Source organism: Falco rusticolus, chromosome 3 (genome assembly GCF_015220075.1).
Source record: "Falco rusticolus isolate bFalRus1 chromosome 3, bFalRus1.pri, whole genome shotgun sequence".
Taxonomy (NCBI): domain Eukaryota; kingdom Metazoa; phylum Chordata; class Aves; order Falconiformes; family Falconidae; genus Falco; species Falco rusticolus.
This window is the reverse complement of record NC_051189.1, coordinates 10,844,135-10,871,132: the sequence shown is the minus strand read 5'-3', so window position 1 is coordinate 10,871,132 and position 26,998 is coordinate 10,844,135. Positions and strand designations below refer to the sequence as shown.

General features: G+C 40.0%; 1 protein-coding gene across 1 annotated transcript in view; it reads left to right on the top strand.

Annotated features, from left to right (window-relative positions):
- The window catches only part of FBXL7 (F-box and leucine rich repeat protein 7), a 196,276-nt gene that overhangs the window by 26,292 nt on the left and 142,986 nt on the right, over positions 1–26,998 (top strand). The window contains exon 2 of the mRNA XM_037381493.1: positions 19,793–19,882. Coding sequence (XP_037237390.1) covers positions 19,793–19,882 — 90 coding nt within the window. The remainder of the gene's footprint in view (positions 1–19,792; positions 19,883–26,998) is intronic.

The following is a 26,998-nucleotide window of genomic DNA, read 5'->3' as shown; positions in this document are numbered from 1 at the left end:
AAGAGTATAACCATTTGTTTTCAGGAGGGTATTACTGGTGCTGTTCCCTCAGAGGCCTGTCTAGACTAGCAGTTTCGTTATTGACTTTGAACTAGATGAGCTCCAGCAATCTGTGAGTAATGATGGGAAACACCCCTACTGCAAAAGGACTATAACATACTACAGTGACAGAACGCTGTGAAGCGGCAAAAGTAGAAATTGCTCCATCTCAGTGATGCAAAATGCTGAGTAGAGCAGGGAGAGACCATTACAGTAAAACTTTTAGTAGGAATCTCATTGATCGGAGGCAGCTGAGGAGAGGGATCAGGAGTGTATTTCTTGAGTCTAAACTGATTGTGGATTGTCCGTGTGGCATGGCATAGCATATAGCTGGAGGCAGGGAAAGGCTACTGTACATCAGGGAAAGTATTTTTAATAAAAGAATACTAGAACCCGAGTAAAAGATCCTATTTAGAAGGCCAGGATGGCAGTATTTATTTAAGCCAGAACATCTGTAGGAAATGGCTATTAGAGTGCCTGGAGAAAGTGGGAACTCTGCTTTCCATGTAGACTTCCTTTTAAGACTCTTACGTTCAGGACTGTGAAACTAGAAACCTGTCTTGTCTCCCAGAGGTAAAACAGATGTTCAGGGCAGATGTGCTTACTCTCTATGTGCTTCTGGGGAGTCATCCTTGGTCCCTCTACGAACGTTCAGTGGGATAAAAGTCTGTCATGGGGGGAAAAAAGTAAAAGGCTGAAACTAGACGTTGTTGGATTGCTTCATCACGGGAATGAAGTTTTACAATTAGCTTTCAGACCTGGCAGCAGGGGTAAGGATTCTGAGTTAAAGCAAGAGGTCTTTAAACTGTTACAGTGGTGGGGCCTTTCATAGAGGAAAAAGTAACTTTGTAGGTAAAAGTACCTGCAAAATCCTGACTGTCATGCTTGCTATTTTGTTATCTTCCTGTTGGCCCTTACTTTTGTAAGTGTTGAGGGAAATGTGCTGGCATGGCTACTCTGTAGACCTTTTCTTATAGGAGAAGTCAATTTGGAAGGACCAGACCATCTTTTCCTAGTACTGGCTGTACAGCTTTCACTTGCTTGAAGTCATTCAACTATGGTTTTCATTCTTTTTGGAAAATGAGTGGCTCTTGGTACTTCTGGGTGTAGACTACCCAGTTTATCCTGATTTTAGGCACCCAGTGATCTGAAATGTTGCATTCCTGGTAGAACAAAGGCGGTACTGGGCCATAGGGAAAGAGCTGCTATGAGGCACGTCATAAGGTCTCTGTGTCTCTTGGTCTGCCCTGCTGTGAGCTTTGCTTCAAAAAACAGCTGTTTTAATTAAATGCCAGAACTCTTACTAATTCCAGCATGATGTAATTAAAATATTCTCTACAGGCAAAGTCTGACCAAGCAGCCAGTGTTGATCAGAAACCTGATGCACCCTGGAGATTGTGCTCTCTGGAGGGTGTTCTTCCAGTTTGAACAAAGACTGAAGAGGGTATGAACAGATGGGGAACAAAGAAGCTTATCTGCAGTACTGTAAAATTTTCGGTGAGCTGAATCTCTTCCTCCTGCCTGTGCAGAAGTAGTAAGTAGCCATTCGCAAGCACGCAGCTCAGTCATCCATCAGTTACTGATACTCTTGTGCATTTTGACAGTTCTGTCATGAAAATCCATCTAGTTTAGTGCACTGTATTGGTGCAGACTTGTTAGGTGAAGAGAGTGACACGACCACCTACTTTATCCCCTGATTTTTACAACTTTTTTAAAGGAATAAATCATTATGGAAGATGGTGTGTGTCATGACCTTGCATTCCTTTGCAGGGATCCTGTTATATGTCACTTGGCAGTTTGTTTTACCCACTGTGGTGGGTACTTGATCAACTTGCAGAGAAGATTTTATTCTCTACTCTTCAGTGCAAACTAGAAGATTAACTGCTTGCCCTTGCCAGCAATAGGAGAAAAAAGCTTTCCTTGGACTCTTCCAGAATTAAAATGCTGGTTGTTCTTGGTGCTGGAATGCAACAGAATGAAATTCCAGTCCTCCAGAGCTTGTTGTCTTGTGTCTTGAATGAGTCAGATGGATATCTGAAGACAGTGAACAGGTAGTATTTAGTACTAATGGCTTGACAGATGTTTGCCTATCTACTTGGCAAAATGCGAGTCTCTTAGACTTCAGCTAAGAGAGGCAAAGGGAGAGGTAGCTTTAGAGATTTCATGAGCCAGGCACTTGGGAAAGTGCCTATGGATGTCACGAGGGCATAGATGGAATTGAAGTCTGTGAAGGAAGAGCTGTTTGGCTGGTTTGTTTCAGTTGACCAACTGGCAGGGTGGGAACAGTAAACCGTAAGTCTGATTCAACCAGTCGTACCTCCCTTGTGTGAGGTAGTGCCTGGGGATGGTTTTTATTATGTTGATTTTTACAGTGAACAGTGCATGCAATGCTAGTTCTTGCTGTAAGATATGTTTTAGCAGTCTCCCTTTCCAAAATAGGCACAACTGATAAAATGCTTAAGAAAGGTTAGTCTGCACTGTTGTAAGCCAGTGGAGCAGGAGAATGAAAACTGAGGCTGAAGGTTTATCCCTCTGAAATAGGGATTAGTTTTACATAGTGAGAGGTCATCCTAGCGAGCTTTATGTAATGGATTCCTTAAAGGTTCCCCTTCAAACAGGTATTTACTAATGGTTGTTGCATGGTTTTAAGGTAAGAGAAAATGACAAGGGCACGATAGTAGTCCTCTCAGAGAGGTGTGCTTTTCTTCAGAGTCAGATACTACAAATGTGCCAAAGAGGTGTCTGCTGTCTGGCACTGTCAGCCAGTGCTTGGAGACAGATCAACCTTTCTGTCTGACCCAGTCCAGTGGACACATGCTCAGTATCAAACTCTGCCTTTGTGTGCCAAAAACACTTTGGCAAAGGATCTTCAATAGTTATGTATAATTTCAAGTGCTTTAGTATCAGGTTCAAAATGTATTTGGTCATTTGGTCATATTTTCTAAAGATGTTAGTCATTAATAGAAGCCTCTGTATACAGCTTTAGATTTTTACGGTGATGCTTTCTGAATTTGGATTTTATTATTGTAGGTCAAATCAGACTTTTACTTCAGCAAAGTGTGCTGTATTGCAAAGGAAAATGTCAAGGAGCATTGCATCTTAGGAAGTAACCAGTGAGACAGCTTGCTCAGAGGTGTTCACTGACATCTGAAATACAAATAATGAATTTCAAAGTAGTAATACTGATGCATTTGTTGTATTGTACAGCTTCCATTTCTGAAGTGATCTTAAGAATGGGAACACTATTACATTTTTTTTTTTCTTGACTGTATGCATCTGTGTGTGTGCATTTATATGCAGGAATGAAGTCCCTCACTGAGTTTTTCAAGTCAGCATGGATGTTCAAATAGCATTTTTTCTTTGGTTTAACTATGAATTGCTAGTTGTGCCATGCTGATAAGTTGCAGCAGGAATCTTTGTTGAAAAGAAACAGTGGTGTCTTAACGTCTAAAACTCTTAGTTATTTTCCTATGGCAACTTCCTTTTGGTAGATTTTGATTTTTTTCAGAGGTGTAGTATGATCATTCCATTAGTACAAACGTCTGTTCCACTCTGTTGGAAGCATAGGAGACCTTTTTGAAAGTACTTTTTTTTATATAACCTCACCTCTGCTACCCAAAATTTTACATAGGCATAGGGTAAGGTTTTTTTCTTTTAATCTTCACTCCTTCCTTCCTTCCTTCCTTCCTTCCTTTTTTCCTTTCTCCTCCAACAGTTACTGCTTATGTTTTGAGCAAGTAATGTCTAATAAAGTTTACTACTTTTTTTGACAAAGGTTATGGTAGACAGCAGAAAAACAGCTGTGGTGATTTTTAAGTGTTCTTGCCTTCAGTCAGGTCCTCTGGTAGCTCATTTAAGATAAATGTGCAATTATTGACACAAGTAGAAAAATTGGCCTGTCTGGTTTAAAATGCTTCTGGAGCTGGCATGAGCTATTATAGCAGATTTTGTGCCGAGGCACATACTGTGCAAGAATGTGATCTTCTCCACTTGTGCCGCAAGTATTGCTCGCCACCGGTGCAGGGAGGGTAACTGTTACATGGACTGCTGCTGTGCTGGGACCTGGTCTGGGTACTTGGTGTACACCCTGGACAGAGTGAGTGGGCTTGGTTGTTCCAGGCTGGTGTAGGACTGTGATGATCTTCCTGCTGCTGTAGGGCTTGTACCTATGTTTAGAAAAATGTTAGCCTTATATTTCCTTTAATGAAGGTAAAGAGTACCTAAGGAAATACTCTGCTAACGTTTGAGACGCTGCTGCTTTGGTATTAGTTTCAATATGTTGTGTAGTTTTGGAGAAACTGGCTTTAGTAAATGAGTGCTTGTGTTTCAGTATTAATACATATCCCATTGGCAATTAGTCCCTGAAACACAGAATTACTTTTGTATTTCAATTTAATTCTGATTTGCACTACATACTAGTACAAGAGTTCATACAGGAACTGGTAGAAAGAGTATCTTGAAAGATTTTGAAGGCCCTTTCTGTGTTAGAGCAGTGGTTTAGTTCATGGACTTTTCCCCAAACGTAGCACTGACTAGCATACTGAAGAATGAGGTAAGTCAGCAAAACTTCTAACTGGGTTGGACAGCAGTAGTGCTCCTTGTTGTCACGGTACAGATGGTTTCTGAAGACTAAATCTTAAGAGGAGTAAGTCAGGTTCTTGGCATAGCATACAGTATTTATCAAACAGTAATTTTAGAGTGGCATTTAGTTAAAACATATGTTTGAAAAAAAAAAATCATATGAGCTGTTAGCAGGTCTTCTAAGTGTAGCTAGCAAAGGATAAGCTCTCCTCTTAAAAGGATATTGTGGAAATGAACACTGCAGCAAGCTTCCTGCACCTGTGTGTCTTTGACATCAGCTATGTTTTGATCTGATACGCAGTCATGGGCATACTAAGACCAGAGAGATGCAGGTGTTTCCCTCTGGCTCATGTAAACTATACGCTTCCCTGGAAACTAAACGCAGCTTGCTATTGCCTGCAACTACAAAAGTAGATGCTCACTAGTTAAGGAAGCACTTAGGCATGAAAGATGCTAAATAGCACTAGATAAGATTTTCTCAAAAAGAAGGGAGTGGGAGGAAATGCACAACTCTTGTCAATTCTCGAGACAGAACTTCTCTGCTCTGTGCCCTACTTTTGCATACAAAAGTCCAGACTTGCTCTGTCTGCTAGCAAAAACCTAAGTAACGTGATTGTAAATTTCATTAAACTTAGTTGCTAGAAATCATCAGACAGGTTGGAGCATATGCAGGAAGATGCAAAGTAAGTCCCAAATGGCTAAACTGTCAGACATCTCTCCACACTTGAAAGTTGCCTTGAGAATGTTTCTTGTCATACAGATTGTGGTCAAGAAATTGGAGTAGTTCTCACAGAAACAAGTTAGCAGTGATGACTGCTTTCAGCAAAATGAAGCAAACCAGAGAACCTGAAAGAACTGGAAAAAGTTGAGTTGTATTTCGTTCAATGACAAAAGTATTCACTTCTGTTTGGACGCTCTGGCCTAACAGGTCTGCCATAAAGGCTGCTGTTCGGATCTCTGCTTAATTTCATTTGGTTAAATGGGTCACGTCTTTCAAACTCACTAGAAGTAAGGTGCTAACCCTTAAGTGTAGCCAATTGGGCCATCTATTTTCATTGCACTGCATTGTTGGTGTAGTTGACTTCAGGATGATGCAAAAACCATTAAAATGAATAATTGAGTGAAAGTTTGTGCAAGGAGAGAACCAGAAGGAGCTTTTAAATAGTATGCTTGGACCTTAGCCTGTTGACTACAGAGCCTGGTGTGTGTTTTCCATTACCCTCAGACCAGTTGACAGCCCCATTTGGATTTCTAGTTTCATCCCCATGTTACCAACCCAACTCTTGACTGCATTTTTTAAGGTAATGAGCTGATTCTTCTGTAATCTCTGCAGTTATGTTACCATAGGCAATTGTGCCACCTTATATGCCATCTCTGAACTTTTAACAACTCTCTCAGTTATTACAAAGCTTAACAATGTTTTTTGTTGCATCGTTTTAGATAAATTATTTTTCATATTACTTTGGTGTGGCTTCTGTTAGTTCCCACCAGTGCTGCTTAATTAACGTATGCATTAAATTGGGATTAAGAAGCAGAGATGCTTTACCGAGGTTACACTGAGTGTTTCATGGTGCTCACGTGACATTGTAGTAAGTGTGGTGAAGATCTGGTGTCATATGCCAGAATATTAATGCAAGCATAGTGCCCTCCTCTGTCCTTCCTTCTGTACAGGTGATGAATTGAGTCAGAGGAAGAAACTTGGCATTAATAAATGAACATTGCAAGAATCAGTGTGGTGCGGGGCAGGATCATGGGGAGCTGGAGACCAGCCCTGCTGCAGCATTGCTGAGGCCCTGGGAGAGCTGAAATGGGGTCCTGGGCTGTGGGCATGTGGGGGGATGCCCAAGGGGAGGGGGAACAGGCACAGACAGACCGGGATAACAGTGCCCTCCAGGCTGTAATGGTAGTGATTTCCCTGGTATGCTTTTTGGTTCCCAGAACCCATTCAGTCAAGAACATCCTGAGCAATAGACTGCTCGGACTGTCATGTGTAATGGTCACCAACACGCCTAATGTGTCTCACCCCTTTGGCTTCCAGTGTCCCTGACCAATTCATCCTACACCTTTTGTCAAAGGCTTTTGCAATTTTTACAGACCTAATCTTCTTATTATCTTTTTTTTTTGGCTTTTTTCTTAAATGAAAGAAGTCTACACTGGTTGAAGTTAACTATGTGAGCTGCTCTGGCTGCACCAAGCTAAGGTTAAGCAGTTGCTGTCCTTACCCTTCTTCCAGCTGCTTACCTTGGCTCTGCCTGTTCATGGCTGTCCTGCTGTTTCTGCTCTCTTCTGCTGCAGATGTACCCGAGTTTCAGTATACTTTGCCTCTAATAAGATGCTAATAATCAAGACAAGTATGATTTATCATACCTAAGAACAGAATTATTTCTTGTCTGTACTGCAGGAAAGAGGATCGAAGCATGTCTTTTCACAAAGATATTGGATAGAACACCTCCTGAAAACAGTGCCATTCTGAAATTCCTTCCGAATTACTCAGTTCAATCTGAGCTTCACAGATAAACTTCAGTTTTTTTCTTTTATGCTTAAACTGTAACTAAACAATCTTTATGCCAATGGCACACATACTAATAAATAGTAAGAATGAAAAACATTTTCAACATTAATTGATGATTAATCAACAGGGTTAAATATTGGCTACCTTTACTTTTGCCTTCAATGTGTCCTTCCCCCACTGAATACCAGTATGGGTTATAAATAACGGGGCCCTGGTGAAGGTCGTAGGGCAGACTAAAAAGTGTCCTTTGTCTTTTTGTTGCTAGTCTGTTGCGATACCTTGGAGTATGCTATGCTTAAAATAAATGAGGAAATTCTAATGTCTTGTGGCTGATGCATTTATATTTAACTCTTCTGAGAGTTTTCTGTGCCATGTTTCCATGTTCTCTGAAAGGAAGGTTTATGTGGAAGACGGCTGAAATATGCTGTAATAAAGGTAATGCTGCAGAAGAAACAAAAATACTGAATTGGCACTGAAAGTCACGTTATTTCTATGGAGAATTACTATCCCGCTCATATTCTGGGGATAGATGAGCCTCTGAGTTGTTTTGGATAAGCATCTATTCCCAGTGTTCAGACAGTGACTGCACCAGCAGATTGTACTGTGCGTGGTCTTTGTACAGAGCTAAGACCAGAGGATGATTAAGTTATGCAATTGAAACTACAGAGAGTTTTCAATAGGTATAATGGAATTATTTTTATTATAATAAAATTATATGTTAAAACTGTGTTTGAAAAAAAAATATCAGGCAAGTACCGGGTTTTTTGGGCTCGGGTTTTTTAATTTTGCTTGCTAACATTGCCAGACATCTGTGGTTAGTGCAGCGTTAAGAGCTTCTTTTTATTTTTCCTCCTTATTTTCTGAGTACTGTGAAATTCAAATTGGTTGTCAAACGTACAGTGTGAAGCCTTAGTTTGATATAGTTTTCCTTTGTAAACATGGCTTCTTTGATACTCTTATTTGGTTTTAATTCAGTTATGTGTGCTGATGAGTTTGGTTTCTGAGTATGTGGCTTGTAACTTTGTCAAAATTGATGGACAACAGAAAAAATAGACACATTTCTCAAGTGTGCAGATTATCTCTTTTTAATTGCCTTTTAAGATACCACTTTGTATCGCTGTATGCCTTTTTCACAAATCTGTTTTATTTAGTTTTCATGATCTTGCAATTTTTCAAAGTCTTACTTGCGTCCTTGAGTCAGCCACTTCCCTTTCCCCCTCTCCCCCTCCCTGTATCTATCGGTGAAGAAATGCTGGAAGTGACTGTGCTTATCTAAAGGAGTAAAGTGATCCTTGTCTGTTTTTCCTTAGCTGTCAGATTCCTTTGTTCGTCTTTACTTAAAGCAGTCTTAGGCTTTCAGATCCATGTTGCCATGTGAAAGATTTTTGCATCGCTTTTCAGTGTACATTGATACTAGAGTACTCTATATGCTGTCTTGATAAAGGTATTTCACTTCCTCACCTCTTTAGTGTTAGTTCTGACTTAGCCAGCTGTGAACATTTGAACGGAAAATTTGGGGGCTATTGTGAAGTTGGTTATTGTGGTGTTACTGTTTATTGTGCTAAAAGAACTGCTTCCCTGAACACTGCTGCAGCAGCCACCTCCAGCTGTGGGTTTCTTCTGCTTCCACTGTACCTGATTTAGCAGTCATGCAGTTATAAGAACGCGTTTAGTTTGCTGATCCAGCTCAGCACTAAGACAGAGCATAGACTGCAGATCTGATTAAAGAAAGTAATCCCTTCTACCTCTATCTCATTTTGCCAATTCTGTATTAGACCAGGAAAGTAGACATTTAGTGAAACTTCTGTGTTTCAGCATGGTCCCCAACTTTGTTAGATTTCAGATTAATAGCATCAAAAGTAGGCAGTGGGAATACTTATACCATGCAAGAGATTTTGGAGATTTACTACCTGACTTGAGCACAGGCAGAAGCTCCTATTTGGGTGGAAAGACTTTTATAAAAATCTAGATTCAGTCAAGCTAGACAGATGTCATACCAATTGCCTTCACGCTCTGTGCTGCTGCTGTCCTCGTTTTGGTAAATTGGAGAATTTACCTTTGCTCGTCAACCTTTCACAAGTGGTGTTCTGCAAACTAGTCACGCTAAGAACCAAGTCCACAAGGGAGGCTAAGAGCAGGGACCAGTGAAATCTTAGCTAGCCAGAGAAAGGTCTGGGGAAGTTGAAAGTAGTGTACAGTACGGTTTTACTTAGAGGTGAAAGCCAGCTATTGAAAATGGTTGAGAGCTGGGCAGTGGATTGGGACCAAGGCTTGCTTTGGATCCTCCTCATGGATGAGCAAGTGGAGTAGTGCAGCCAGACTGACCGGGTAACTTTTTGGTTTTAGGCTTCCTTGTGGATGGAGAGATGAGGCGTGACTGGGGACTAAACACTGTGTTCAAGAAAAGGTTCTGCATGCCCTGTAGTTACATCTTTAAGTGCTGATTAAAACTCCATCTGTGGGATTGATGATGTCTCATAAGCTGTAAGCTTATGATGGCTGGGCCTCAGTATCAGAACGTTCACAACTGCTTTTGACTGTGAACATGGGGTGTCTGCTCATAGAGCAGTAACAGGCACTTTGCATTATGTTGCATGTATTGGATGTGGTTCTGATAAATGCATAAAAATTATCATTGAGAATATATCATAACTTTTGTACTTTAAGTGAAATGAGCAGTAAAATTGACAGTGCAAGTTTAACGTGAACCTTTTGTGTTCAAATGCTGGGACTAGTTGTTTGTGAAAATGTAAACACAGGTTTTAAGTGTCAGTAGTGTTATTATGGAAGACACACATACAGTTGATGGTTTTGATTTTGGACTTATGAACCATATATTACTACCTAATGAGATTCAGACCTATATCAAATGCCTGAGGCGTTCCACTGCCATAGCAGGCTCTGCAACTTCAGAACCTATACTGGAGTTTCTTCTCAGGCTACCTCCACCCACTGGCACGTCTCATGTGGTAGTGTGCAAATGAAGTCTCTACAAATTTGTTTGGTATTGAACCGGATAGCCATTGCCTCTTCTGAATATAAAGGATTAGAGTTTTGTTAAAATTACTGGGGAGTTGGGGAAAAACAAAACTGAAGCAGCCATTAGTGGAGAACTTGGCAATGAAGTGACATTCTCAGAGATAGTATAAAACCAAGAAAAGGTTCTGACTCAGTTGTGTTTATTCATTTCTTGTGTTGGCTTAATTATTTTCAGCTGTTGGGTTAAAATAGCGAAGTTAAGGTTAGGTAGTATGTACTAAGGAAGCATTGTTTCTAACTAAACTTTAGAACAGTGTATCTTGAGTAAACACCCCTCTTAAAGCACGTTAGAAATTGGAAGGCAATTTGTAATGGAAAGCCCAGTATTGAATGAATGTAGCAGTTTAAGAAAATTCTGTGATTGGTAGGAAGGCCAAAGTTTTATTTCCCTCTTTCTATGGCAAAGTAGAAGGCTACAGAGTAGGCACCACTGCTGGAGTACAGGTTAAGCCGTTTCAGTGGAAGGTAGTATTTTAAGACTCAGTCATGAGACATGTTAGTCCTGTTAAATACTAAAATAGGATGTTACGGATTTCTCGCTTTGAACTCAAGCAAGAAATGTATGCACATTATTACTGCCCAAGAAGGAAATACTTGAGTAATGTTTACCTCCTAGACTAAATTATTCATGGACTTTTAGCAGTGTTTGAAATGTAGAGCTTAACACTTGGAGCGGGTGCCCAGCCTGGCTGCAGATCGGCATTGCCTTCTGGCGCGCAGGCTGCTCAGCCGGCTTCCAGGAGAGGCCTGGTACCCGCGTGCCGTATGGCACATCGTTGCGCCTTTATAAAGCTGGCAGTGGCATGTGCTGCTCATCCCTCTGTATGGTGAAAGGCTTGAACAAAGAGAAGTACTGCCTTCAAAAATGATGGTGACTTCCGTAGCCCCATGTAGCGCTTCTTGATTACAAGCCTCATCAGTGAGTGTTGCAGGGATCAACATCCTCAGCTGCCGCATGGGGAAGGCAAAGGTAAAGGAGTGAGATGGGTTACTTGAGAAAACTGAAATATGTGCCCAGCCTCTTTTTAGTCCTTAGCTTGGATGAGTCCGCTTGAAGACTTTATTAAATACCGTCTTGAGATACCTTGAAATCAGTGAGTTATTTGGCACAGAGACATAAGTTAAGGGATGTCACACCTGCAAGCCCAGCAGGCTTCCAGCGTGGCACAGCAAGCAGAATCTGACTATATGAACAATCTTAATTAACTTTACATCTTTAATCCAGCTTTTCTGAATAGGCTTGCCTTGCTAGCAATAACCATCAGTCTTTAACACAATAACAACAGCTAAATGGTTCTGGAAAACTCAATCCCACACACACATTTTTCTGTAAGTTTTTTTTCAAGCATTCCACAGTATAGTGGATAAACCATTGTGTCTTGCTTATACAGTCATATTTACAGCAGAATTAAATCATCCTTATGGCCCTCAGTGCTACAGCTCCACCTTGCAAGTGACAATTGTTGAGTCTTGTAGCACTGACTGGAAAAGGTGACGCTAAGATGCTCTGTGCCACCCCGAGGCGCCCGCCTTTGGCTGTGGGGCTCAGCTGTGCCCTGCGCTGGGGCCGGTGGAGCAGCCCCGCCACCGTCTCACGGGGCTGTCACTGCTGCCAGCGCCTGTGCACCTGCACTCCGTGCAAATTCCTAAGAGATATTAAAAATTAGTAAGGTGACCTAGTTATTTTCTGTTGGTGTCTGTGGGAGATGGTGTAGCATGCCGCGATGTTTGACAAGGTGAGGAAGGCAGAGACTGGAAGGACAACAACGGAGGTCAAATTGGCCTATGTGACCTCTGTTGAAATGGAGCTTAAAACTTGCAGAAATTCTGCAGAACTAAGTATACTATTTCATAGCTATGCCAAATAAAGCGACCCTGGAAACTGGAGTTACGATTTGAAAAGAAAAAAATAATGTGAAAATGCTTGTACAGATTGTACTCTTGGAAGATTTAAGAAATATTATCCAGAAGTACTGGTGCTACCAGATATCTGCAAACTCTTCAGTCTTCAGTACGCTTCCTGTGAAACATTCAGCTTGTTTCCTTAACTTGGGGGTAGAGTTTGTGCAGACTACTGTTTGTTTTATCATATCCTGACAAATGTTGGGTGGAATGGAATTTGGAGCCCGTGTGTGTGTTATGTTGGCACACACTCCTAAGATTCTAGGGCAGAAGGACAACGTGGATCTGTACGCTAATGTATATATAACCCATCCTGAAATCAGCTCAATGAATGACAACGTTTTAGGTAACTCGCTGTTAAATCACTGGTAGTTTGCTCAGCAGTTAAGAGTTAATAAATTGAAACCAGTTTTATGACATAAGTTTTCCATTAGTAGAAATGCAAAGTCCAAGGAAAATGATTGTCCAAAGTGTGTAGTCCAGCTTTGCTTTTATTTCGGATAAATGAATTGATATATTGCATCTATAAAGGATGCCATATATTCTCAAAGCCTAAGTACCACAGTGGGCTGCTGATTTCCATGGGGATACTTAGAAACATGCTAGAGGCCTGTGGTCTCTGGAGGTGCAGATTGTAGAGAGATACATTTGAGGTTTTTGAGACTTGGATCAGCGTGATGTCTCTTGTGGAAACAAGAGAAGGAAAAGAGCTCTTTCTTTCTTCTTGCATGTTCTCTGATGCTTTGAGGTTTGGATTTACTTTTTTTTCTGGATCTCTTCTTGATGTAGTTGGCATATGTTTGATTTTAAAAGATCTTGTCTGAAGATATAAAAGAGAAAGTAACGATGATCTGGCAGAAAAGCCATATGCATGTACCCTTTCATGTTGAGAAGCTGAATTTGACTAATGTAATTTGTGTAAGAATTGATGGCTTAAGTAAAAATTTTTCAGACTTCTTTACATCAATCACAGCAATATAATGCTTTTGGACAATTAAAAAGATTAATGACACTTACTATTCTGGACTTTACTGCTTTTTGCTCTTTTTTTTTTTTTTCCCCTGAATTATTATGTTTTAGTTTTCTGTTTTGGCATTTTGTCTGTTTCACATCCATTCTGTGGATTTGGCCCTGCTGTCCATTTAACTCAAGGTAACTGTCACTGTCTGTCATTGGATTAAGCTATGTCAAGAGTAATACTACAGTTATTTTCCAAGGTGGTGTATGAGAAGCCAGCCTGTTTCTATGAGACCTTAGAAGGGTGTGTAAAATAGAGCACAAAAATGCTCATCCATCAAGTATCCAAGAGCAAATGTGCTGCAAACAGCCCCCCCCCCCCCCCCCAAACTATTCCAGAGCAGAGTGAAAGGGACTCGCTGACAGGACATACCCTCATCTGTCACATAGGTCAGTGTACCTTGTGTATCTTATGACTTACATATCACATAATTCAAGCAGCTTCGGTTTATCCTGGCTAGATGTGCAGCAACAAGGATGAAAAAAACAAAATTCAACAGAAGAGGTGACAGTTGTACAGTCAGAAACACTGTCTGTAATAGGATAGGTTTTGCATATATGTTTCTGAAAATGGTTGTTTGATCTTGGACAGTTACAGACTGTACTTTACTGGGTAAGTTTAAATTGTATTGCTTCTGTCCTGACTTGTGATGTTTTTGGCACTTTTCAGCAGCGTGTCTGGCAGAATCCAAAGCTTGCTTTTCACTGGTTCATGCTGTTTCCTTTCCAGTGTTTATCAAATGCTTTCATGTGCTGAAGAAGATGCCTTGTGTGTGTTTAGTCTTGCTTCTGTCCTGCAAGATTTTGACAGCCTGAAATAGACCTTGATAGAGGTGTTTGGAGCTCTAATAGCTATACTTCCAGGGGGGAAGAAGGAAAAAAAATATTTAAAACTAGCTACACAAGCAGCAGGAAAAAGCTATTGCTTTTTTGCAGCGCTATTGAAATACAGAGTAAGACCACCCAGTTCCATGCACAACCTTCTAGCAGTGTTTCATTGAACAGTCCCCAGCATCTCTGTTGTTAATATAGGCATTTATTCCATTCTGATAGCAAAACTGAACATGCAAACACTTTTATAAAACAAGCCTAATATTTTAGTTGGCATAGCTATCTGTGATGATAAGACAATGGGCACATAATTTTAATAGTCATGACTCAAAAAGAGACCAGGTAGATTTAATAAGATTATAGGGTTATTGAGTACAAAGACACCTATGACTGTCTTAAGCTTATCTTATTCTAGTTTTATTTCCAGCAGGATCAAAATAAAATGCGTAGGAAATAGCATACTAGTTTAGATGGCTGGAATCTAGTTCCTATGACTATTGTAGGACTTTGGCACTAGTGGATGGGAAAAAAATCCATACTCTTGTTTCTTCAGAAGCAGGTCAGAGACATAATTTGAATTGCAACTGTGTAGCTGTGTGATTCTTTGCAGGTGTGGTGAAGGTCATGCTACCTTCACTCCTGGTGTGAATTATGTTGTCTTGTAGGAAAATTGCTTTCTTGTACTTTACCTGCTTTCTGCCATAGTGCAGTTTGCTTTCTTTTGGATTGCAGCTTCTGGCTGCAAAATAAAACACTGTTGAACACATGAAGGAAATTCTAGAAAATAACAGGTCATGCTAGGGAAGCATTGGGATGGCCTTTATTTTGCTTAAGCAGAGGATCAGATACATTCATTACTTCTGTAGCCCTTGCAATATTATTTTCTGTTTCTGTTCTTCTAGTTGTCATTGCATTAGAACCCCTGTCAGGCTATATTTATTTGCTATGACTTTCTCAGTGCACTTCTTAAATTGAGGAGATGAGCTGGTCTCTAAAGACCGATGTTATGCTACACCTTAAGTTTTCTATGGCATTAGGGAAACAAACAGTCTTTGAATTTACATGGCGTATTAGAATCGTAGAATTAGTTAGGTTGGAAAAGACCTTTAAGATTGAGTCCAACCATTAACCTAGCACTGACAAGTCCACCACTAAACCATGTCCTCAAATGCCACATCTACGTGTGTTTTAAATACCTCCAGGGATGGTGACTAAACTGCTTCCCTGGGCAGCCTGTTCCAGTGCCTGACAACACTTTGGATGAAGATGTTTTTTTTCCTATATCCAATCTAAACCTTCCCTGGCACAACTTGAGGCCATTTCCTCTGGTCCTGCCTGTCGCTTCTTACTTGGGAGAAGAGACTGACACTCGCCTCCCAACAACAAGTTAGTTGTAAAGGGTAATAAGGTCTTCCCTGAGCATCCTTTTCTTCAGACTGAACAACCCCAGTTCCCTCAGCTGCTCCTCATAAGACTTGTTCTCTAGACCCTTCACCAGCTTCATTGCCCTTCCCTGGACGTGCTCCAGCACCTCAAAGGCAGATAATGCCCTGAGAAAAGCACTACAGAAGATCCCTGCCTCAGATGAGCTCAGGTGAGTGTGAGGCCTGGGAATTCATGCTACTTGTGAACGTTTGACAGCACCAGTCCCATGTACTATGTTATAATTTGCCTCTTGCCTTTGCCTTGCTACACGCTTTCGAAAGTAGTATGTGGGCTTAAAATATGGCATGGCAAAATACTTATCAACTCAGTTTTTTTTCTGTTGAGGGCTAGGTGGTTGGTCCTCTAACACAGAACTTCTGCTTAAAATCTTTATATTGAAAGTTCCTGATATTTACAGACCCTTTTTGACGTGCTTTTCAGAGAATGAGCCCTGGATGATAGGTCTACTTTTTTTCATGTCTGTTTAGTTTTGGGTGTTTAATTTAGTGTATGTTAAGGATCGTAGAAAGTAGCTACTACTTGCGCTGTTGTTACTAGTGCAGCTGCCTACAGATCTATCTCAAAGAGCTTGATTAAGATAAGCTGTCTAAGGAAAAAAAGGCAGCAGTTTTGGGAGCTGTTTTTGCATCCGTTTTGAGTATATATTTGTTGGATATATAAGTTTGTGGTGAGTTGCATAGTAAGATCTAGGACTTTATATTAAGTTGCTACTATATAAAAGTAAGAAATGAAGGAAAAAATGAAGTTGTGGTAAAAACTGGTATAGGCAGTCAGAAAGACATTTGTATAATTTTAATAGAAACACTGAAATCACAGGATGATTAACACAGTTTACTGATCTACAAAAAATCAGAAGTACCTGAATTATAAAATTACAGCATTGTTAAAGTGGGAAGGGACCTCTGGATCATACGGCTCAGCCTCAGTGCTCAAAGTAGGGTCAACTGAAACAGGCTGGTCATGGCCATGTCTGTTTGGGGTTTGAGTATCTCCAGGGATGGTGACTCTGCAGCCTCTCTGTGCAACCTGTTCCAATGTTTGACCATCATCACAGTAAAATAAATACATAAATCTTATGTTTAACTGTAACTTCTTATATTTTAATTTGTGCCCTTTGCCTCTTGTCCTGTCATGGAGCACCACTGAAAAGAGCCTGGCTCCCTCTTCTTCACGCCCTTCCTTCAGGTATTTATATACACTGACAAGATCCCTCTAAGCCTTCTCTTCTCCAGGCTGATGAACGGTCTCAGTGCTCTCAGCCTTTCTTAGGAGGGATGCTCCTGTGCCTTCATCTTCATGGACATTCTCTGGAACCTCTTCAGTGTGTCCTTACCTAGCCTGTACTGGTCAGACCAAAACTGGGCCTAGCACTCCAGATATGTCTTGCCAGTGCTGAGCAGAGGAGAGGAAGGATCACTTCCCTCAGTCTGCTGGCTGTATTCCTCCTAATGCAGCCCACGGTGCTACTAGCAGTCTTTGCCATGAGGGCCTATCACTGGCTCATGTTAAACTTGCTGTCCACCTGGATTGCCAGGTTTTTCTGTCAAGGTGCTTTTCAGGTGGTTAGCCCTCAGTGTGCATGGGGTTATTCCTCCCCAGGTGCAGGACTTAGCATTTCCTTGTGTTGAACTGACTTACTGAAATTCTTGTCAGCCCATTTTTCTCAGCCTGATGAGGTCCGTCTGAATGGCAGCAATCTCTTGGTGTATCAGCCTTTCCTCCATGTTTTGTATCATCTGGGAACTTGCTGGGGATGCACTCTCTCTGATTATCAAACCCAAGTTGTTTGGAGAATACTTAGATACTCTTACGTGTTAGCTCTTGCACGTGTACATGAGTCTGCAGTAGCCAAATCTAGCCTATTGGAAGTGAATGGCTTTGTTTTGCACTAAAAGAATAGATGTAGTATCTGATAGTCTATTTAAAACACATTGGAAAAATTACTAAAGTATCTCCGGCTTCCCCCTTCCCCTGAACAGAGAGTTTTAGAGTAGACGCTGAGGAAGAAGGCTTGTTTTGGGGCTTGTATACTAAGAGAAGACTCTAGCAGTATCATAAAATATTAGAAGTATAATTGCAGGAAGAACTGGTATCCAACCAAAGCAGTAACCACTATGGATTCTTCATTTCTTAAATTCTCACAAGGTGTTCAAATGTTCTGAAGTTCAAGTAGATTGTGAAATGCCATATGTAAGTCTAGGTATTTACCATTTAAAGTTTCTACAAAAGTGTGCAATTGTAAATAATATGTTGCTATTGGATGTACTGGCAATCAGCACCCTAACCCATTTTACCAGTGGGTAAAATGTTTCTGTTGTGCTCTTGGAGATTTGATTGCACGTGGTTTAAATAAAAATATTATTGATGTTAATGGGGGAGGTATATAGCTGCAGAAAGCATTTACTTTGTGAAAACAACCTATGCCACAGATGACCAGCTAGCAACTCTGATGTTGTTTGGCATCACTTACTTCCTTTTCCTCAAAAGTTTTTTTTTTTTTTCTTAAGGAAATCCTGTTTATTTGCTTTGAGGAAATAATTTTTTCCAGTTGGTCTTTTTTGTTTATTTGTTTTAGTGGGTCTTTTCTTTTCTTTCTATTAATCTGTTAAGGAGTGCTGATACTCCTTGGAAGTCTGTTTTCTGCCTCTGTAGTTCCAGTGCTTGGTACATGAGGAGTTGCTGGTAGCAGCAATACTATCTAAACACCTTTCTTGTTAATAATTCGATGAGCAGCTCTTGCAGGTGTTTAAATTTCTCTGGCCTTTTCCTGGGAAAGAGCATTTTACATTTATCCTTCTTTTTTCTCGTCTACTTTTCTTCTACCACCTAGTTGCCTTAGCTGGAGAGCTATTTTGGGGCATGCTTCTATAAAGACCACAGTCCATTACTCCAACTCATGGCTTGAGAGCAACTGAAGTGATATTCTAGAGGCACTGTTTCTTGGGTTTGCTTAACTTAAAGGAATTTAAAAAGCAGTTAGTGAATCACTGAAAATGTATTTTTTTTCTTTTTCTCTTGCCCTTTTAATATCCTTTCACTCCGCAATCATCTCTCAAATCTAAGCATGTTTACTTAAGCAACTTTGTGGAGAATGATTCTCTAGGGCTGGCTGACGGATTAAGTGGCAGTACCTTGGTTGTGAAGCAACCTACGTTTGCACATTCTCCAGTCGTTTCCCATTAAAACTTAAATCCTTGTTCTGTTGTGGCACCTTTAAAAAGCAGACCTCCTCCTTACATCTAAATGTTATGAAAACCAGGCATACTGTAACCCAGAACCCTAAGGAATGCTTGATTGAAATAACAGATCAGAAAAGTCTCTTGCTAACATTTCTATGATTATAAGTTTGCTCAAGTGACAGAAACATCGTGTCAGCTACCTTTCTGCATACAGTCTAACTTTGGTCCAAAACCTAACATAGCTCTTAAAGGCTTCACTGATGCAGTGTTTGTGGGGATAGATAACTTAAAGTGTAATGGTATTCATTACCTTTCCTCTTTCTAGAACTATCTCATGTATTGCTGATTGGGTGGTTGGTCTGACTACTGCTGCAGAGCAGAACGTAGTCCCAGTTAGTAGTTACTAGGATGCAGTAGAGTGAGTGAAGGGAAGTAGAAGTGACTTTTTCTTAATCCTCAACAGGTAAACAAAAAGACAACTTAATTTTAGCCCCCTCTGCTCTACTATGGTATCTATCTTGGTTAACTTTTTTCTTCTTATTACTGCTTCTGTTAGTAACTTGTAACAGATTTGGCATCCCACATACAGGTCTGAGGGCATTGATGTAGGAAATGCAGACAAAAGTCATGAAGAAAATAAGAGAAGAAACATCCACTGGTTTTGATTTACAATTAAAGAATGAAAGGTGAAGAACAGCAAGTGTTAAAGTTAGTTTTAACATGGTGTATTGCATCAGTCGGTCAGCATGGTGTAGGAGGAAAGAGCTAAAACCTTGCTTTCTTCTTCATTGCAACCAAGTGACTTGAATACATAATATGAACACATAAAATAGAAATCTAAGTCATTTAATGCATTTTGAATTTAACCCTTTGTGCTTATGAGGGTCAGTGTCCTTTTTTCCTGATCTGTGTTAGAGATATTTGAATGAGAAAACTGATCATGAATGTTCTCCTAATGTTGTTAATCACAAACTTTTCATTTACAATGGAGCTTAGCAAATATGAAATGAGACTCCCTGTGATATAGGAGGCTGTTTGCAGCCTTAGTATGTGTAAAGATGCACATGCTATAAGTTATGATGCAGTTGACTCCTACCCCAGTGTGTTCAAAATGAACATCAGCTGTTTTAAACTTAGTTTAAAGCTTCCTGGAATTGTTCCAGATTCTGATATGGAAGGTCCTTCTACTTTGCTATTGATACTTGTGTTTGTTCTCTCTCCCTCCCACCTCTTTCTCCCTTCGCAGGCAAAGGCAGCTCAAGCATCTCATCCGACGTGAGTTCAAGTACAGATCACACCCCCACCAAAACCCAGAAGAATGCGGCTACCAGTGAAGGTAGGCAGCTGGTACTCATTACCCAGGTCAGGCCCCACAACATAATCCTAGTGATTTTCAGAAAAGGAACCCCTCCTCCTCGTTCCTTCTGTGTACAGTAAAATTGGCATACTAGAAATTAAAAAACAGTTCTTCCTGTATCCAATTTTCACTCCTACCTGCTGTAGTTTCTGATTTAAGCTTGTGACAAAAGATTTAAGATACTTCTGCAGAACAAAAATGCAGAGGGTTTTGAGTAATATTACATGTTACCTTTTTTTAGCAAAGGCTTTTGTACTTAAGATTTAATACAGTCTGATTTTGAACTTACTTTTGAAGAATATGCTTAATGGAAGCTTTTTGGCATACTTTATAGGTTAAATCTCAGCCTCTTATTTTCATACTGTGAACACCACGAAAATGTGAGTTGTTTGTGCCACGTTTCAGGAGTATAGCTATGGACATGAAGAGCTGACAAGAATTTAATTAGACCAACACAAGTCACCTACAGTTACTGGAGTATGTGATCATCCAGGACTAATTTTTATTGTCTAGGGGAAGGAGATTTCATATGTGTCAGTATTAACACAATGTAATACTACTTGGCCTATGAACAGAGAAATGCTGATCCTTCCCTGCTGCTGCCTTATATGTGAGTTGGTGTGCTGTGTTAAATGAAGGTATGTTGGTCCTAGTTTTCACAAGAGTGTCTTCGAAGGCTGAGAGGAAATCATTAAATCTATATGTAGTTTAATGATGTAAGCTGAAAGGATTTTTTTTTTTTAAATGATAAATTTGTGCCTTAACTAATTCTCCTGAACTCTGTCATAAGTTGGTTGTGCTTGGTCATTATCGAATAGTAATTCTGATTTCTTATACTTCTGTCATTACAAATTAAGTTGCAAGTTCTGATTGCTCTCAGTCTGGCTCTATTTCTTATGGTTAAAGGAAATCCTAGACTTTGAATAGTTCTAGTTTGGCAAGTCTGACTATGACTGTAGAATCTGTACAGTAAAAGCAATTCATGTTGAGTAATAAATAGCCATATAAATCAAGAGTTCATTGTTAGGCATGCATACTCCAATATCAGGAATGAAGACCTGGCACCTGTTAATCATGAGAGATACTGGTTTAGAATCTCTGCTTTTTAGTCCAGGCAATAAATTTTACAATAAATGAATGAATTGTTAATGAAGTTGAATACTAGACTTTAGGTTTCTCTAAGCCTTAGACTCAAAAGTTTTGAGGTACCTGATGGAGGTGAATTGCCAAGACACACAATAAATTTAGGAAATGTATAAAAGCATTTTAACTTCTTGGTACGGCAGCCTGGGGGGACAGGACAACCAAACAAAAACCCAAAACAAACCACACAAAGGAGTAGTGGAAACTCTGAAGTCAGTACATTTCCCCCTTATTTTCAAATCAGATAATATAAAATAATCCTTTTCTAATCTCTAAGATTTATGTTCTTAATCTAGCCTATTGTAGAGCCAGTGAATACCAAGGCTGGGTCAGTCTTCACCACTGGTTTGCAGCCAATTAATTCATTAGTGAGGGAGGCTTAAATGCAGGCCAACAGATGTTGGCCTAAAGATATATTTTTATGAGTTCTGGTGCAGATTCAGAAAGAGTTCAGAGAAGTGGAGTTGTGTAGTCTATACTTGGAAGCAGTTTCAGATGTGAGCCTAGTTTTTCTGTTCGCTAGAAGAGTGGGATTTGACAAAAACTTTGACAACAGCAGGAGTAGTCTCTTTCTTAGCCTGTGCTATTACTACTTTTTTACACAGTTTTTCTGTTGAGTAGTTACTAATGTGCATCGGTTTAATATAAGTTGCCATAATGTGGACTGCTGTATGACCTGACAGATATTTTGAATGACATAACAAGGGACCAGAAGAGTTCCATGAAGGCAAGTGAGAGCAGAGACATGGAAGTAACGCTGGGGGAAAAATAAGGACTTTTGAAACCAGTGCTGTTACCCGAAGGCACGTTTATCAAGTGGTGTGCGTCTGGATTTTTTACTAATGATGCTTCTTTTCCCTATGTGCAGCAGACTTATGCTGTAGGAGGATTCATCTGAACAGAAAGACTCATGCATTCTGCAAGATGAGTAGACTTCAGTGCTTACAGGACTGAATGCTTTCATACTGTTCAGTTATACAGTAGTGTCTAGGGACCACCTAAGAACAGGAGCATGGTTGTGTTAGATGCTGTACAAGCAGTGGCAGTTAAGTCTTTTCATTTAGGGTGTTTTGATAACATTTTATAACTGTTATATAGATTTACCTTTATAGTACTCTATGATCTAATACTTTCTTGCCAGGATACAGTAGCACCTGCCCGCCCCAGAGATTGGTAAATGTACCTTGCTTTTCACCATGAGACTGGTTTATTGCAGTGACAGAATGCTCCAATTCAGCCCTTTGCTTTAGCCCTGGATTGTAAATTCATAGCACTGTACGCTGTCCTATGGATGAGCCATGTGTTGTGTACAGTGAGTCGTATGCGTCCTAGGTATGGAGTGGGAAGAACTATGAACCATTGCAGGTGAACTCTACCTTCATTGGCATGTGAAATAATCTTAACTGAACAAGTTGCAGCCGGCTTCTTTGCATCCCTTGAATTTCTTATGGCAACTGAATTCCTGAGTGCCCAGCTCCGTGGAGAACATAGAATTTGTGTTTGAGGCTGGAGGCCTTTCATGGCTCCCACTTTCCAGCCTTGCAAACAGACCTAATTCTTTCCCATTCTGCACAGCATGTTGTCTTTAAGACAGTTGACACAGCACTTGTTGAAGCTGAATCTATGAAATGCCTTGAAGCAACTAAAAAAGAAGTCTGTGGGACTGATTTGTACGAGCTCTGTGGTACTCTACGGCAGAGAAGCAGTTATGCAGAGTACTTCTTAGGCAAGTACTACAAAAAGGTGTCAAGCAGGACTCTTGCTTGAAAGAGCAAACCAGCTTGGGAAGTATCTGACAGCCTGTGTTATCGTGCCATCAGTCTGAACAATCAAATGAACTATGCTCTTCATCTTGTCTATTGCAACCATTATATCTGTCAAGTTCCAGTGCTGTGATGGCTCTTTATAGGATGGGTACAAGAAATGGGTAACAAGCTGCGTAAAATGGCTTATGTGGTGTTCCAATCCTAGTTATGCTGTTAGGGCAACATCAGTTAAATCACTTGATAGAAAGAGGAGATGCAGTTGCAGCCAAAATATGTTACTTTCCCTCACATTCTGGGTTATGAGCATCTATAGAGTTGTAGAAGGAAATCTTAGGTTTCAAAGAGACAAAATGCTTGTCATTCTATTAAATGTGCCTGGATGAACTGTGCATCCTCTACCAGTAAAGAACGGACAGTCTGTGTTAGTATCCTTAGCCAAACCGGCTTCACTCAGTGATGCACTGCAGAGGTAACTGCTAACCTGTTTCTGTTGTGTAGAGGAATGCAGACAGTAAATAGCAGACCACACAACTTCTGAAATTCAAACTTGAGGTATGAGTGATGCACTTGAGGGTTACAAAGGTGAGGCTGTACTGGTACAGAAGCCGGAGTCCAGTTGCTGTCATTGTGGCTTTCGTTTTCTCTACTTTAGTTAAGGGCAGGTGGCAAAAAATAGATGTCTGGACCTCTGTAAATCAGAGTATGCCGTAGGGACTGTTTGTTTGTCTACAGCTTGGCTCAGAAGGAAGCATGGTAGACTGTGGGTGTGCATGCATGCTGTCTCCTGAGGATACGGTTTTCTTTAGCTTTAAACATACACTGCCTTTTACTTCTTCAATCTCAGACATGGTCTGCAATTCTTTACTCTATCAATCAATTACAGTTAGAAACTTGAGAACGCCTGAGTTTTTGCTACCCCCCACTGCTCTTCTGGCAAGTGAAAGACTAAATGGATTTTTGTGGGCCATTTAAATGCAATTTGCTAGACACAGTCTCAGCTGGAATATTATTGTCTAAAACTTGATTTAGAAGATTAGACTGCATGTTTTTGTATGGGCTTACCTTGATCAGGGGGCTTTCTTCTAACACTTACCTGCAGAGCACGGAATGCTATGTCCAGGCTGGATGCTTCATATTAACTTGACTGTTTTTCAAATAAAAAATCAATACTATTTGCACTTTATGTATATGGGTGTTAAGTGGTAATCCAGAGGCAACTTTAAATTGAGAACTTGTGTATGAACTCCATGTGTGAGTTTTTAATTTATTTCTCACTTTCTATAAAACCAAATTGAAGGATTATGCCTGAAGCAAAATACTGTTTTAGCAGAGAGGCTCAGTGCTGAAGTGCCTCTGAATATATCCTGTTAAATGATTATATTTTAAATTTTGTGGAAATACAATGAAGCCATCAGCTGTATTTTGCAGAAGTTAAAATTACATATTTTTATAGTGATGCTGATGTTTAGGGACCTTCAAAAAGAAAGTATTAACTCCTGTTTTGTTTGTTTTCCCTTCTGCAGTACTCTGAGAATTCTAGAGCCTGGCTTCCCCTCGTGATGTTAATGTACCTTAGATACACTTAAAAAAGGCCGTGTCTGGAAAACAGATGAACCAAGAGAACACAGATTTTCATCAATTAGCACTGTGATGTATGTTTAGTGTGGAGATCAAAGGCATATTTTGGTAGTACCCGTTTGTATGCATCTCAACAGAAGAGGTATTTCTTCTGAAGTTTAGGTGTGTACTAGAAAAGTCCCCCATTCTTATAGTTGCATCCTCCTCTCTGTTTTAGTTGAGTTTTTTGGTGTTTTTGGTGAACTTGGTAGTGTTAGGTTCACCATTGAATTCGATGATCTTGAGGGTCGTTTCCAACCTAAATGATTCTATGACTCTGGGAGAAGCATACCTTATAGATTGGCTGGAATATTTCTGTTCATTAGGAACCATTCTATCCATTAAATCATGTTTGGGGGAAACTATGTAAAAATGTATCATTTTGCAAGTATGTAATGCTTTGATTATTGGTGTAAGAGTGTTACTTTATACCCTGTACAAGATGATACCCAGCTAAAGTTAATCAGGCTGTGTTGCTGTGGTCTTCAGCATCTTTTTATGGTGGGTCCCTGCCACTGAAGTTTCTTGAAGTGGATGGTATATTAGTGTGTGCTGGTCTATGCAATGGAATTTCTGCTGTCTGTCATCTTCCCCTGGCATATAAGTTCCAGAGGAAAAGATGCCTGTGAATGAGGAACTACCCTTCCTTCAGTACTGGTTTTCGTTCTGCTAAGTCCTTGGGGGGAAAAAAAACCCCAACCCACAAACCCCCATCCTTCACCAAAAATAAAACAAAACAAAACTCCCACCTCTCACACCTCCCCAAACAACCAAAAAGTACCATCCCCTGCCCCACAAACCAGCAAACAACCCCAAAACCTGTAGCTGAGTGTTACAGCCGGTGGCGAGTTTTATGCATTTAAGAGCTCTCAATAGGACTTCTGCTATTCTGGATATAGAAGTGTAGATGTTCACTCAAGTTTCCTTTAATTATAGAAATATCAGTTACTCAAGTAGCTGAAACTGGATTTATGTCTAATTTTACATGAATAATCTTAGTTGGATAAGCTTTTCTAAGAGAAGTTAGCCTCTATAGCTGGAGTCCTTCATGTATTTGCTGTAATCTTCTAACGATTTCTTAAGAAAACTTTCAAGTTACTTTCAAAACCACTGGAATTTGAATACTACTACTACATCAATTTATTTTACAAATTGTAAGTGTTACACTTAATTACAAATGTGTAATTAATATCTAATTGAGGAAAGTAGGAGTAGAGAGCTACTGAGCCATACCATTCACTCTTACTTTTGCACTTAAAATAATTTTAAGAGGCTACAGTGAATAACGGAACAAGCAGCTACTTTTGAAACTTTTTTTCTGACCTCTGGAAAGACAGATTGAGCTTAATCAATATGTGAAATCTCCCAGAGCTGCTGGTTTACACCCTTATTTTCTGTGTCAAAGAATGAGCTCTATATGAGAAAATGTTTATCGCTGCTTTACGTGGGAATATATTAAGTGACATTTCTTGAACACAGAAAAACTGATTTGGGTTGTGTGCCTTCCATTTCACCTTGCAAGCGAGGGAACAAAGTACACATTATAGGATGTTTTCAGAAAGGATGTCATTCTGTTAATTTCTCTTGGCTTCATAATCACATTCTTTCAAAAGGCTTTTGGATCCCCCAAGTAATTCTTAATTTATTCAATGAATTTAAAAGAAGGAACCCTTGTGTTGTGCACAATGGAGGACACTGACAGATTTGGAAAGATGGAATGGGTCCTGTGCTACTGAATACTCTTGGTATTTAAAATGGTTCCTGATGGAGAATCAACTTAGGCTGAGATTCAGGTGAGTGCAATCCTGATCCTAGTTCAGGAGATAAAAATCTCAGAGAACCAGTTTGCAAATAGGTAACCTTTCTGTGTATTATGGTTGACATAATAAGGTAGGTAACTGTGTTTACAGTGTTCCGTTGAAGCTTTTGAGTGGTTTGTGTATCCTCTCAGGATATTGAGCTAAGTGTTGTGACAAAAGACTGTTGCTGAAAAGAGATGCTGTTTTCCACTCAGTTTTTCTTGATGATCCTTTTGGCAGAAAGAGCTCTTCTGATCCATTCCTGCATCTGATACCTGTTAAGAAATGTTTTCTCACTTCCGTTCTTCAATATTTCTCCTTTCATTTCCTCTTTAACATTAGAAGCTTACTAGCCTAATATCAGAAATGAAAACACACATACGTTCTTTCTAGATGCATGCAAGCATATGCGTAATTCCTAATTCTTTTGATGGCAGTTCTCTTCCTGTTTATCTCTGTCCTCATGTCTTTGCAGCATCTCTTATTGGGAATATGGACTCTTGGTTCTACCGTTGAAGCAGTTCTACTGTCTAAGCAGACTTTCTGTGCACAAAACCATGTCTGAATTTGGTATGAATGCCTGAATTTGCCCCTGCTTACTTGGAACTGGGCTGAGGTTCAGTTGGCTTTGAGTGAACTGTAGCTGTTTTGAGTCGGTAGTGAAACTGGAGACCAGGTAAGATTCCTAGGGTTTTGTGTTGCTTTTCTAGCAGTGGATTTCTCTAGAAAAGTGAAATGCTGTATTACTGAATGTGCCAAAACAGAATCAT